The sequence below is a fragment of the Esox lucius genome, chromosome 7, assembly GCF_011004845.1.
Source record: "Esox lucius isolate fEsoLuc1 chromosome 7, fEsoLuc1.pri, whole genome shotgun sequence".
Classification (NCBI taxonomy): domain Eukaryota; kingdom Metazoa; phylum Chordata; class Actinopteri; order Esociformes; family Esocidae; genus Esox; species Esox lucius.
The window spans coordinates 25,490,272-25,504,512 of record NC_047575.1 but is presented as its reverse complement, the minus strand read 5'-3'; the positions used below and the strand labels follow the sequence as shown (position 1 = coordinate 25,504,512).

Here is a 14,241-nt window from a genome sequence, read left to right as displayed (position 1 = left end):
CACCACTTTAGCTTTAGCTTCTAACTTTCGGTTGTTGTCATGCTCATATGTGAACTTCCATCCCAGTTTCAGACCTAAAGTGATATTTCTAGAGTAATGGCTTTCTTTGTGTCACCTTATAAACACAGGCCAGATTTGTGGAGTGTTTTCACATTGCACATTTTCACCAATCTAGGCCATAAAAGTCTGTAGCTTTTTTATTAGCCTCTCTGTCACCTATTGTACTCGACATGTGAACTAGAGGGCATGGTCTAAGTGGCGTCCTAACGCATCCACTTACTGTAAATAGACTGTCTGTGAAAGATGCCTGTGAAAAATATATTTTATTAAGTGTATTTATATTTGTGGCAATGTAAGCACAAATCTATCTATTCTTTTTAATCAGGACTAAGCACTGCATGTGGAAGTAACTGTTACTACACTGAACAAAATTATAAACGCAATACCCAATACAATGAAACTGCACATTTTAGAGTGGCCTTTTATTGTTGCCAGCATAAGGCACACCTGTGCAATAATCATGCTGTCTAATCAGCATCTTGATATGCCACACCTGTGAGGTGGATGGATTATCTCGGCTAAGGAGAAGTCCTCACTAACACAGATTTAGACAGATTTGTGAACAATATTTGAGAGATATAGGCCTTTTGTGTTAGATCTTTGAGTTCAGCTCATGATAAATGGGGGAAAAACTAAAATGTTGTATAGTGTATCATTAGCTATGTTAACACAGGCAGCCCATGTCAAACCATTTTCTTATCTACAAATTAGTCTTTTTACAAATCAGATCAGCTTTGAAAAATAAGAATTGGGCTGTCTGTGTACAGACAATTAGGCTGGCTGTGTGCAGACAGAATTGGGTTGGCTGTGTAATGACAAAATTAGGCTAGCTGTGTACAGACAGAATTGGGCTGGCTGTGTACAGACAATTAGGCTGGCTGTGTGCAGACATAATTGAGCTAGCTGTGTAATGACAAAATTAGGCTAGCTGTGTACAGACAGAATTGGGCTGGCTGTGTACAGACAATTAGGCTGGCTATGTGCAGACAGAATTGGGCTGGCTGTGTAATGGCAAAATTAGGCTAGCTGTGTACAGACAGAATTGGGCTGGCTGTTTACAGACAGAATTGGGCTGGCTGTGTACAGACAGAATTGGGCAAGGTGTGTACAGACAGAATTGGCTGGCAGTGTACAGACAGAATTGGGCTGGGTGTGTAGAGACAGAATTGGGCTGGCTGTGTTCAGACAGAATTGGGCTGGCAGTGTACAGATGGAATTGAGCTGGCTGTGTACAGACGGAATTGGGCTGGCTGTGTAGAGACAGAATTGGGCTGCCTTTGGTTGTATTTGCACAGATGTTGCCTGCAGATGTTACCATTGATTGAACTCCAAGTCATTGGCTGTGTCATTGACTGACTGTTAGATGTAACTTAAACCATGGTTACCTATCCAGGTGTTCTGATTCTCAGGCAGAGGAATGAACCACTTCTCTGCCCTCTTCTGAACTGGAAATTAAAGGCTGTGTTTTTACATAGGCAGACATATTTCACTAATTGGCCAAACATTTCCACTCAGAGATCAATCACACCTAAACTTTTTAGATCAGATGTTTTTTCTGAACTGAATTGAATGTTGAAAATAACAATGATAATTTCCTGAGGTCAGCCATAAAGTCAAAAAAATCAGCAATGAAACCATACTTACAAATCGAGTTTTAATTGATACAACACTGTTTGAAAAGTGATCACAATGCATTTATAGTACCACACACTGATTTATTTTTCGTGTTTGTGTAATGATATGATGATGATAGACTACTTATCATATACTAGGAAAACATATCTCATATTGTACAAACATTGTTTGAAGTAGAATATGTAATTATTTAAAAATCTAAATATATTTTAACTTTACAGCAACTGATTAGCCCACATTCCATTCTGTTCTACCCTAATGTTCCTTTTCAGTTTAGATCTTATAAGCATATAAGTCCAGTAGCTAGTGGGGTTGCTATGTAGGCATTTGACTAGATATCACCGCCCAGCACCCTGTACTATAGAAAATCCATTGTTAACTCTGCACTGATGAGAGTGGATTTTACATTTAGGGAAATCAAAGTGAGCAACACTTGCACAACACACACACACAGAGCCCATGGTTGCATATGATTCATGTGTGGCTACCCCTGCCAAGGGAAGTCAGCTGATATCCCAACTCAGTAGAGAAAACACGTCGGCCAATATATCAGAATACAAAACAAACTGGGCGTCAGGCTGGTTTGAACGTATATATCTTAGGTATCAGCCTTTTATCTCACAGAGGTCACAGTTATGTAATACGACCTGGTCGTGACTCCATTTAGAACCTGTTGTTACAGAGCAATGGAGTAACACCAATCTTCCTGTGACATAAATAGTCCATCAGCTCCATGGCTGCACACACCCTTGCAGTGACACAGTCTCTGTTAGCCACCTTCACAGCACCCACGGCCAATACTTCAGGGCATGGGTCAAATGTAGGACACTTCACCTACGGTGCACTTTGGGATACGGCCTAATGGCGCTTTGTTACAACAGTCCCTGATCACCTTGCCTCCTGTTGCCAGGAGAGATGGGAATCTTGCAGCTAGCAGTTGATAAGAGAGACAGAGAGAGAGAGAAAAAGAGAGACGTTGCACAATCAAATCCCTGAGCCAGCACAGTGTAATTCTGTTTTTGAGCCTAACAGCTCTCCAGACGCCCAATAAAGAAGCCCCGCCCACACTTCCCATGTGGTTTAGGTTAGAAATTACGATTCGGTTGAACCTCATGTTCAACTTGACATTAAATCAATGTTCTACTTTTCATTGTTGCGTATGTGAACATGTGCTGGTTTCTCTGTGTTACTGTCAGCATGATGAATGCATGCTTACATATAAACGATGGTGGTTGCCCCTGGTTACATGTGGCGACACAGCATAGCCAATGTGGTGCCTGGCAGCATGTGACCTGTGAATGACAAATGGGAGGAGCCTGGGATGCATTCTTGTCATGACCAAACGGTAGGGAACTCAGGTTTGCTTTCACTGAGTGGGCAAACAGAAGACACACACATGCCATATGCTCCCTTCTTGTTGTTTGGCATAGCTTACAGTGCATAGATTAGCATCTGTGGTAAAAATAGCACTGAAGGGAATTACTCTGTTGCAAAGATACAGTAGACATACTGTATGTAGACTATTCTGGTTAGCTGGATTGTAAAGGCTAGCCTAAAAGATGAGTACCTACTTGAATGACCCTGGCATCCAAACCAGGGGATCAAATTGTATTACATTGTCTTTGCCAATGCATTAATCATGTCATTACAGCAAACTGGCTGACACTGTTTAAGCTATTGATACAGCAATTTGAACCTCTGGGAAGTCAACCTACCCCAACAGCCATCCATGAGGTACATTTTTTTTTTTAACAGATTTAAATTAATTTAACTGAAATATTTCTCATGAGTCAGCATAGACAAACAACCCAGAATGAATCACAAAAATGTACAGTCACCTTATTAGTCACCACATTACAACTGCTGCCAAACAATGCCTTTGATAATTAAAGCTTTCACACAAAGTCTGAGGAAACAAATCTTGTCTAACTATTGACTGAACCCTTCGACTAATATCCGAAGTAGACTAGCTGGAATGGGGAGCTTTATCTGCCACAAAGCTGGTAGATGCCTGCTGGGTACCAAGTGGTTACAGAACATAACCTCTGTCAGGTTATACCTGCCCTCCTGAGACGAGATTAGGCTATCTGAGGAGCCATGCAAGCCAGAGGCTAGGCTAGGCTAAATGTTTTCCAGGTGGGATACAAGAGTCAAACAGAATCCACCACCCTGCAAGTCCCCAGTTGATAAGTAAAACAGCCTATTCTTTCACCAGAGTGTAAAGCCAAAGGTTTGCCTGTCATCCAATCAGAGCAGGGCTATTCAACTCCAGTACTGGAGGGAGGGCAGAAAGACTTGGTTTCCACCCACTCCCTCTGATAAGGGCTGATTCAGACCAAAGACTCCAGGTGAGTGTAATTAACTACCAGGTAAATAACTGAAAAGGTTCATGCCTCCAGTACCAGAGTTGAATAGCCCTGCAATAGTGTCCCTTCTATGCACTCTGTGTCCTATAGTAACCCAGCGTTACACTAGGCTACTGGAGGATCACTCACTGACAGCCCAGATCCAGCTATATTTAGCCCAGGAAGAAAATCGCTGGGCAGGGGACAGCGGAATAGCTGCTCAGACAAACAATGCATCCCAAAATCCATGACATCGTTGTTGTGATCATCATCATCTACAATAATGACCTGGATAACAGACCAATCACAGAGGCCATCTTACGCAACCTTATTTGTGACACTGCAAGCTCAGGATCTGTGTCAGGAGGAATATAGATGGCAAGACAAACAATTTCCCCCCTTAATTTCTTGATTTTTTACATTTAATTTCCACCCTCCTCATCCAGTTTATGAAATATAAGTTCACTCTCCCTATTTTATAAAAGAAAAATAGCATTTTTACCTATCGGTCCCTGTTTCTTTTCATACGTAGCTAGACCTACTACAGGGTCCTTTGATACAGTCCATGTGGGCGACCAGTAGCTGTGAATTGAAGGTATTGGAGGACCTTGTTTAAGTAAGGGGGGGGGGTGATGACACAACATGCACACTTAACCTGGATTCCCCACCCTCTCCCCATCTGCCGAGCATCTCCAGCCACAAGATTACACAGAAATGGATGAAAATAAGTGACCCCCGTTCTGCCTCTTCTATTTGAAGCTCTCTAGCTCGCTCTCATTTACTTCCTGTTTTCTCCACCCGGCCCCCATGTGGTTTCTGCTGCCTAAAAGCACCCAGTCACTTCCTCCTAACAGTAGCACCAATGAAGCTCCAAGGTCACTGTAAGCCCATGTTCTAGGCATACTGCACATATCCGCAAAGTCCAAATGGGTGCAAGGCTAACGGCACATGGAGGTTCCTGTTGTTTAATACAAAGGCAAGCGTAGAAGGCGCTCTTAAAGGGGTTAGGTTTCAGCGTTTAAAGCATTGGAAGGAAAAGAGATGCACCTATTAAAAACTAAAGCATACTCTCAGAGGCTGTTATTGTCAGCCCTTACAGTGAGAGCTGAAACCCATCAGTCAGTCTGGCTATCAGTCTGTGGTGACTGTGTGTTTGTCTGTCAGTAGGTCTGTGGTATCTGTCTTTGGTATATGTCAGTAAGGTCTATGGTGTCTGGGCCCTTCGGCCAGATGATTACCTCCCACCACTGGGTTTTTATGCTCAGCAAAACGCTCAGAAAAGCGAGGAGGGAAAGGAGTAGCATGTTTGGCCTAGTTTGTGCCTAACGGGCCACCGTATCACACCACCCCTCAGCACACATTAGAGCAACTCTCGCTCTCTACACCCCCTCCCTTTTTGCTTGATGCACAGTGCTTCCCTTCCACCAGAAAATCACACATGGCATACACACACACACACGCACAAATACACAAAAGCAAGAGTAAAATGAAAAGGCTCACACGCACATACTTACATGTATACAGTCCATGCTCAAAGACAAACCTGCAGGATTGACTCACACATAGCACATAACTGAGTCATTTTTAAGAGATGGAGTGACATCGCTTAATACCATTTCCAGTTAAGATTGATCTAAAGACACCAGGTAGAGTACGTCAAGCATCAGGAGAGGGCAAAACCCATGCTCAGCACTTTGCAATTGGTCAGTGCAGACCAATAACCCTCTTTAAAGCCAATGAGAATGGTTTGGATGCTGCTGATACATTCACACCACCCACCCATACTCTCCATCACACTCTGTGTCTGAGGTAGGCTGACATCAATCCTGTATACTTTAATAGACACTTAGGTGATGGATTGTACGACAAGTAAGCATGTATATTTTCCCATCCTTACACTTGCATGTAACATAGAGTCACTCAAGGACATCAATCAAATGTGTGTGTGTGTGTATATATATATATACACACACACAGACATTTGATTTATGTACTTTGATATATATATATACTCACTACTCACTGCATAACTATGAATATCGGCATGCTAAATTACTTAAAATAACACACTCAAACTCATTATTGTACTGCAGCCAAAACTAACTAATACCGTAATAGCTAAATATTGCAAATTAATATGCATCCTGCAAATAAATATGCATTACTTTGTTATGTCAGTTATTCTAATAAAATTTTCATAAATAAGAGACAGCATTTACCAAATCAACTACCAGTGGTATAATTTTACATCATATATCCTAGCTTAGTTAAGTAATGACTTAAATTAAAAGTCAGTAGGCCTACAGAAGGCGTGTTACCAAAAATATAAATAAAATACAGAATGCAAGCAGAACATATACTTTCTCAGTCAGCGACTGGCATGGGTGGAGCTGGAGCCCGTCTCACCCTATAAATAATTTAAAAGGGAAAAAGAATAGGTTTACCTGTTTGGTAGCATACCTCATATGTTGAAAAAATGCATTATGCATGCCAAGCAATAGGCTTAGCGATTGACAGCGCACAATAGCTGTAAGTAAACGTTAATCGGTTGGATTGGTCCTAGGTTAGGGAATGAGGTTGGGAATGAGGTTATTCGAGGTCAATCAGGCTGACGTCGACTATGTGTCTAATGTTGATTAATAACAAAACGTTTTTTAATCATTCATTTTTTACCTACAATCCCGACAGGCAAAAAGCTGTGTTTAACTCAAGAGAGAGTGCTAAATGGGCTTAGATCAGCTGCAGTGTTTCAGCACCCTTTTCACTGGACAGCTCCTTCCAATCAGATAAGGCCGCTTCATCGCGTGAAGGCGCGTCACCAATATGGCAGGAGGGGCAGATGTAGAAGTCATCCATCGCCTACCACTCTGCTACGTTGTAATAAAGGACTATGTATTGTAAAATAGACAACATTTTGTTGATTTATGTGACATGTCTATATCTCATCTGTTATGTTGACAAAGTAGACTATAGCCTACGTAACTGAGAAGCAGAGTAGACAATACGTCACTCACATGACCGGCGACATACAGTTGCCAAGGTTAAGAGGCGAGCCTTTTCATCTACGTGTGCACGGGTTCCTCAGATACCCTCCCCTACCGTAGCATGCAGGACCGTAGCCTGCTGACATAAAATTATATTATTATATTGCCAGTCAAGTAGAATTGATTCGCAAACAAAATTGCTATAGGATATAATCAGAAACGCAATGTATGTGTAACAAATAAATGTCGGCCTACCGGCACATTTCTGCTATTCGCACATGATGTTTAACCATTATCATTTGCGCTTGTCCATGCCTTGCCATGTTTCTGTAAATGCAAGACCCGCATATTATAAAGTCAGTTCTTGTAATTTACATCAAGTATGTTTGGTTCTAATGGCGAACTCACTGTAAAGCCGTCAAGAAAGTGCGTATGAAGATAACCTTTCTAATAGGCATTCCGCGTAGGCCGAACGCGAGTATAGCCTATCCAGAAAGCGAGATATCGATAACATCCAGGCCACACTATATAGCATTGGAAGCTAGACCAGTAAAATAATGAACCCTAAATGAATTAAAATCGAACACGTTTTGAAAACCCAGGTAGTACACATAAATGGCATCTGATTCAATGGAGAACATAACTCATAAAATATATGAAACTCACCTAATATAATCCAAATAGACCCAGTCACCAGAACGAAGGCAAGCATGTCTTTTTCATTGACTCTGCTGTCGCAGCACAGAGCCCGGTGCGAGATCCTAAAACTGCAGCATCGACTGCAGTATTACTCGCCGGCAATCTGACAGATTATGAGAACCACCGAGTAAAAGTGCGAGTCAGTCGATTCAATTTGCAAAATTCAACCAGTTTACAGCAAGCTTTGTATGTATTTTCCGTGCAGCGAATAAAAAGAGAGATATAACATATTAATGAATAGCCTATACTGTTCCTCCTGGACCATATTACATTCATACGGCTTCCATGCGCAACGACCTAGGCTACCCGCTGACATGAAACGGTTCAGCCTATTGGATGGAAGATGCGCGGTGACCAAGGTTACGCATGAACTGTATCAGTGACGTTCACTCGGTTATTAGCGTTAGCAGTTTCATTTAATGAAAATTCTGTTTTATTAATTACACAAATACAAGACAACATTGGTTGGAGGGTTTATGTTCTTAGAGAAGTTTGATGTTTCTGTACATTTTAGTCCTAAAATAAGATGACGTTCAAGCCTATGTAGCCCCTGTAATATATCTTCTTTGGCAATTATCTACCTACCGATATTATATTATCTAGAGATGTAGTATCTTTTTTTTAAATTTGGAAATGAAAACAATTGTTTGCCATAAAAACAATTGTTTGCCATACACATAAAACGTGATTTTATAGTACATCTAAACTAGGCAAGGCCATTGGAGTTATAATATAGTGCAGGATTTAGAGTTGGTTAGACAAGCTACATATGAACAGGGTCTGCAAAAGCAGGCTACATGTTTGGATCTTGCTGATTAAGATTTCCCCAAGAGAAGTAAGTAATGTATTATACATAGACTGTAAGACACCTTAGATATCTGTATATGTTTTACATAGACTGTAAGACATCTTAGATATCTGTATATGTTATACATAGGCTGTAAGACACCTTAGATATCTGTATATGTTTTACATAGACTGTAAGACATCTTAGATATCTGTATATGTTATACATAGACTGTAAGACACCTTAGATATCTGTATATGTTATACATAGACTGTAAGACACCTTAGATATCTGTATATGTTATACATAGACTGTAAGACACCTTAGATATCTGTATATGTTATACATAGACTGTAAGACACCTTAGATATCTGTATATGTTATACATAGACTGTAAGACACCTTAGATATCTGTATATGTTATACATAGACTGTAAGACACCTTAGATATCTGTATATGTTATACATAGATTGTAAGACACCTTAGATATCTGTATATGTTATACATAGGCTGTAAGACACCTTTGATATCTGTATATGTTATACATACACTATGCCGCATCTTAAATGACTGTATATGTTAAACATAGAATGTAACACACCTGACATACTTGTATATGTTATATATAGATTGTAACACTCCTTAAATACCTGTATAGTTATATACAGTGGGGATAACAAGTATGGCCACACTGTATTTATTTATTTTGAAATTTTGAGCAGCCTAAAATGAACTTCCTGGAGGCAGTCTCCTGAGGGAGCCAGCGAGGGGTCCAGGTAGGGGAGGAGTTTTCTCTGCAGCCTAGCGTGCAACGTCTGGTCTAATTGCCTTATTAGGACATTGTCACATGACTGACCTTATCAAGTAGGCCACGGTCAGGACATCCCATCTGTTACTTTGTGCAGTGCTGCCGCCAACACCAGCAACATCGTCACCCACCTACTGCTGAAAAGATAAACATGGTGTTAAACAAAAAGGGAACCACATGAATCCACTGGTCACAAATTATACCCCATTTCATTTGTAGTGCACTTAATTTGATAAAAAGTGCAGAGATATGAAGTGCGGAGTTTTATGGATATACCTATTGCCAAAGTGGGAGGCTCAGGAAGCTCATAGCATTTCATGAAATGGTTGCATTACAGGCAGATATATTATAGCACACAACACACATAGAGAATCATATATAACAGAGTGAAGGAGAAATATACTTGAAAATATGACATACTTCTTATGTACTGCACAGGGACAGCTTGTCTCTTTTTTCCCAGTTGTATGTTTTGTCCATGTGATTTCAAAGCTCCACATGGAAACATCCTCCCACACATAAGCCCTCATCCTCCACTCCCATCGTCTGTGTCCATAAGGTCTATAAACAAAATGACAGGTTATCTATATCATCTTCCGGCACGGCTCAGTGTGAATGGGGAGGGAGATGGCCCTGGTGTAAGGGGGAGGGGTAGAGGGAGATGGCTCTGGGTAAGGGGGAGGGGCAGAGGGAGATGGCCCTGGTGTAAGGGGGAGGGGCAGAGAGAGACAATAGAGGGGCTGAAGAACTGTTGCAGAGCAGCTGTTGAAAGGGGCGTGGCCTCCAGCATGACATGGCTACAGGGGCTTTGACTTGATCCAGTGTCACAGAGCTGTCAAAGCCAATGGCCAAGGGGAGATTGTGTAGCACAAGCTGCTTCGCCCTAAGCCCCAAGCTCCTGTTCTCCACTAATGGATACCGCACTGGGCTCTGGGTGAATTATCTTATGGAACAAATCACCAATCCAGGTGTTTTAGTGTGTAGATTTCTGATTGATATTCAGTGACGGATTCAAAGTCAGTAAACATCTTGACCCTTCACAGGGCCTGAAATTAGTCAATCAATACAATTAAAAACAAAAAACCTAGTTTACAGTGAGCTGGATTGGCACCACATTGCTTTATCCACACTTGCTTTACCATGGTAAAACTACCACACAACTATTTTGTATTCTTCCCCCCAGTCTTGTTACATAAATCATGTCACAAGGTCACAGTGCACAATGTATTTATCAGTAAAAACACAAATATACTCTGATTAGATATAGTAACTGAGTTAATACATATAGATTAAATCTGCTCTCTAAATCTCTTAAGGCTTAGCTCACTTGGATGGATTGTGCAATATATTTTCAAAAGGTTTTTGAGATAATGGCAATATCCAAGTTTTCATTCTTTTGAAGTTTTACTCATGAAAGCTAACCAGGCTGATAAATCATTTTTCATAGCTATAGCTATAAATAATTTTACGCTGCTACATTATTGTGCTGGGGGAGTAGGGTCAGTTCTCCTTCTCCACTATAAATCCTTGTTGATATGAGGAATGCATTTTCTGAATTTTCCCAGTCTCCTCCCGTTTTGAGCTTAGGAGGGCATGAGGTCCTGGCCCACATCTGTGGAGTACTTGGCTTGGGGGACCCGTTGCTGTCCCTGTCCAGAGTCCTCCTGGTTGTGTTGCAGATCGAGACGATGCCTGACGATTTCAGCTGTCACTGTGCTGACACCTAACCCTCCCCTGTGTTGTCCCGGTCCTTGTTGTCATGGTGCGGTGAGCAGCAGCGCCACCGTGCCATATATTCTCAAGTTCCCATATCACACAAACACATCCCGGACTGTCACATGTCTCCAATCTTTCACACCAGGTCCCAATTTGTATCGTTTGTATGTGTTTAAATATTTCCCCTCTGCTCCCCACATTGTGGATCATTGTTGCTGTTGTGTCTATTTGTATGCTGGTGAGTGTTGTTTGAGCTACTGTTTAAATGTTAGTTGTTAAGTTGCGTTGTCGCGCACTTTATTTTCATTCAGTCCTTTCATTCAGTATTGTTTTCCGTTCGTGTTTGGTTGTTTGTTTTCATTAAAACCCATGAACAAGAGAACTGCCTGCGCCTGGTTCCCTTGCCAACACTACACCACAACTAGAAGCATTACAGAATGATCCACCAAAACCTGAACCAGCAGGCAGTCCCTCCAGGACCGAGGCCTCCCCAATAATTCTTTGGGAGGGGGCTATGGGGGTGCCCGAGGAAGGTCTGTGTCTGGAGGCCTCCCCGGTCTTTGGGCGGAGCGAGGACTGGTGGGGCTTCAAGGACCCACCGTACCGGTTCTCGCCGCCAGAGGTAAAGTTCCCGGCGCCCTCTCCTTTCCCGGCGCCCTCTCCTGTCCCGGCCGCCCCGGCGCCCTCCTCTGGCCCTCCGCCGGCTGCCGACCCTCCGTCGGCTCTCCCGGCCTCTGGCCCTCCGCCGGCTCCTGATCTTCCGCCAGTTCTGCCTCCCCGGCCTGTCCCGACGGCTCCGCCGCCCTGGTTAGTCTCAGCTGTTCCGCCCCCTCGGCAGGTGTGTGCCAATGGGGGTGCTGCGTTGCCCCGCCCCCCCCTCCCTTGGGCTGGGGTTCGTCTTGGCCTGTCCGGTGGCCGGGCCTTTTGGGGGGGGGAGGGTACTGTCATGGTGCGGTGAGCAGCAGCGCCACCGTGCCATATATTCTCAAGTTCCCATATCACACGAACACATCCCGGACAGTCACATGTCTCCAATCTTTCACACCAGGTCCCAATTTGTATCGTTTGTAAATGTTTCCCCTCTGCTCCCCACATTGTGGATCATTGTTGCTGTTGCGTCTGTTTGTATGCTGGTGAGTGTTGTTTGAGCTACTGTTTGAATGTTAGTTGTTAAGTTGCGTTGTCGCGCACTTTACTTTCATTCAGTATTGTTTCCCGTTCGTGTTTGGTTGTTTGTTTTCATTAAAACCCACGAACAAGAGAACTGCCTGCGCCTGGTTCCCTTTAAATAGACTCAGCCCACACGCATTTATTAATTATTACAATTGTAATCTTAATATGTTCACCTGGCACAGCCAGAAGAGGACTGGTCACCCCTCTGTGCCTGGTTCCGCTCTAGGTTTCTTCCTATATTTTCCTTCTTAGGGAGATTTTCCTAGCAACTGAAATTCAACATTGTTGTTGTTACCTTCTTGGGGTTTCAGGCTGGGTGTTTTGTAAAAGCACTTTGTGACAACTGCTGTTGTAAAAAGGGCTTTATAAAACAAATGTGGTTGATTTATTGATTGATTAAAAACAGTAACACACTATCTCTCTTTTTACTAAGCAACTCCATTAAAGATTTGGCTATAAGTTGTTTGTTATGGTCATGCTGAAAGGGGATTTCCTCTCCCTGTGTCTGGAATATAATTGTTCTCTAATTAATTTTTGCTCATCTAATCAAGTCAAATATACCCATATTATTATTCAGACACCATCTTGCTTTGAAATAAGAAGGCACTTACTCAGTAATATGTCATTTCAGATTGTCACACATTTAAGCATTTACAAGGGTGAATAAATTAATTTACTTTAAAGCAAGTAATGTGCAATGGCACACTATACAGTATTATAACATTTATTTTATACTATGAAAATAAATGCTGTAGAAGTTATAAACTCATGAATGATAAACAATTTGGTAAGTGGAAAAAAAATTAAGTACACTAATTACTATTTTGTGTTTTATATATCTCTTGAACTTTTATGAGTCAGTGAATACAGTGAATGCAGACAAAAAGGGCATGGTAAATCCTCAACCACCAAAGGTTTGAGAGTTGGTGTCATTCCAATCTATCTCCTATATATTTATTAATGAGGCACAATAATTTGAATTAGTACGGTGTTCCCACAGCATTCTCACAAGGGCAACAAAGACAGACTCTTACAAGTCACACCACCTCAAATATGTTGATGAGCCAGAAACGACACCCAATACACAATTGTGTTATTACTTACACTATACATACATGCGCACATAAACACACACGCACACACACACACACACCTTTGTTTTTTCAATCCTTGTTGTGAACAGAAAACCAGAATATCCCATCTCCTAACACTAATACTTAGCCTAACCTTAACCTAAGTAACCTAACCTTTCTGCCTAAATGCAAAGATGATGTGTAAATTTAACCTAGCCATAATGTATTACACAAACATGAAATACCTAAAACTAAAAGTTTTTCCCTAACACTACTAATGTTTTTCCCTAACATTAAACCCCAAGTCAGAAATTGCATTTTCTTCTAATGGGGACTGGCTACCCCAAAATCAAATGTGCACAAAGACTTGCATCAAACAAACATACCCATACCCATAGCTGCTACTGTTTATTATCCAGTTTGTCAGGTCTTACTACCTTGCTGTTGCTTTACTGCTGCTGTATATTATCTAAGCACTGCTACACTTATATGAACTGTACACACCTGTACTTATACTACAGCAAATAGTCACAATGTTGATTTTACTATAATTTTACATCAATTATTGGCTACTGTTATTCATATCACTGTATATACAATAGATTCCTTGTAATCCCAGCATGGCTATTTTCTGTCTTTTTCATGTATTTATTTCATAGGAATGTTGTCAAATACTGTTGAGAAATGTTGTTTACCATTTACTTTTCCTCTAGTACTTCAAAACTAATATTAAAATTTGTATCTATTTTGCTATTTTATTTATATCTATTTTAATAAATGTAGTTACCATTTATTGATGGTGATTAGATGAGATTCAACTTTAGTGTCATTGAACAGTATGAGTACTGTTATTGATTGTAAGTCAATCATTTTGAGTTGATGACTAAACCAAAGCCCATAGAATTCCATGGAAATATTTGACTTCGCATGAATGACAGTGAAACTCCAAAGAGCACGCAA

The 14,241-nt window shown here is 41.3% G+C and overlaps 1 protein-coding gene across 4 annotated transcripts in view; it reads right to left on the bottom strand.

Annotated features, from left to right (window-relative positions):
* Positions 1–14,241, bottom strand: part of acsl6 (acyl-CoA synthetase long chain family member 6) — a 70,001-nt gene that overhangs the window by 26,021 nt on the left and 29,739 nt on the right. The window contains exons 2-3 of one of the 4 annotated variants that reach the window (XM_029120831.2): positions 9,740–9,880; positions 9,368–9,456 (exon numbers count right to left, since the gene is read on the bottom strand). Coding sequence is in view for 1 of the 4 variants with exons in the window: in XM_029120830.2 (XP_028976663.1) it covers positions 7,691–7,736 (46 nt within the window). In the remaining 3 variants the exon portion in view is untranslated. Of the gene's footprint in view, positions 1–7,054; positions 7,076–7,690; positions 8,110–9,367; positions 9,457–9,739; positions 9,881–14,241 lie in introns of those variants that run through there. The other 3 variants (XM_029120832.2, XM_029120830.2, XM_029120833.2) reach the window with 3 other exon arrangements.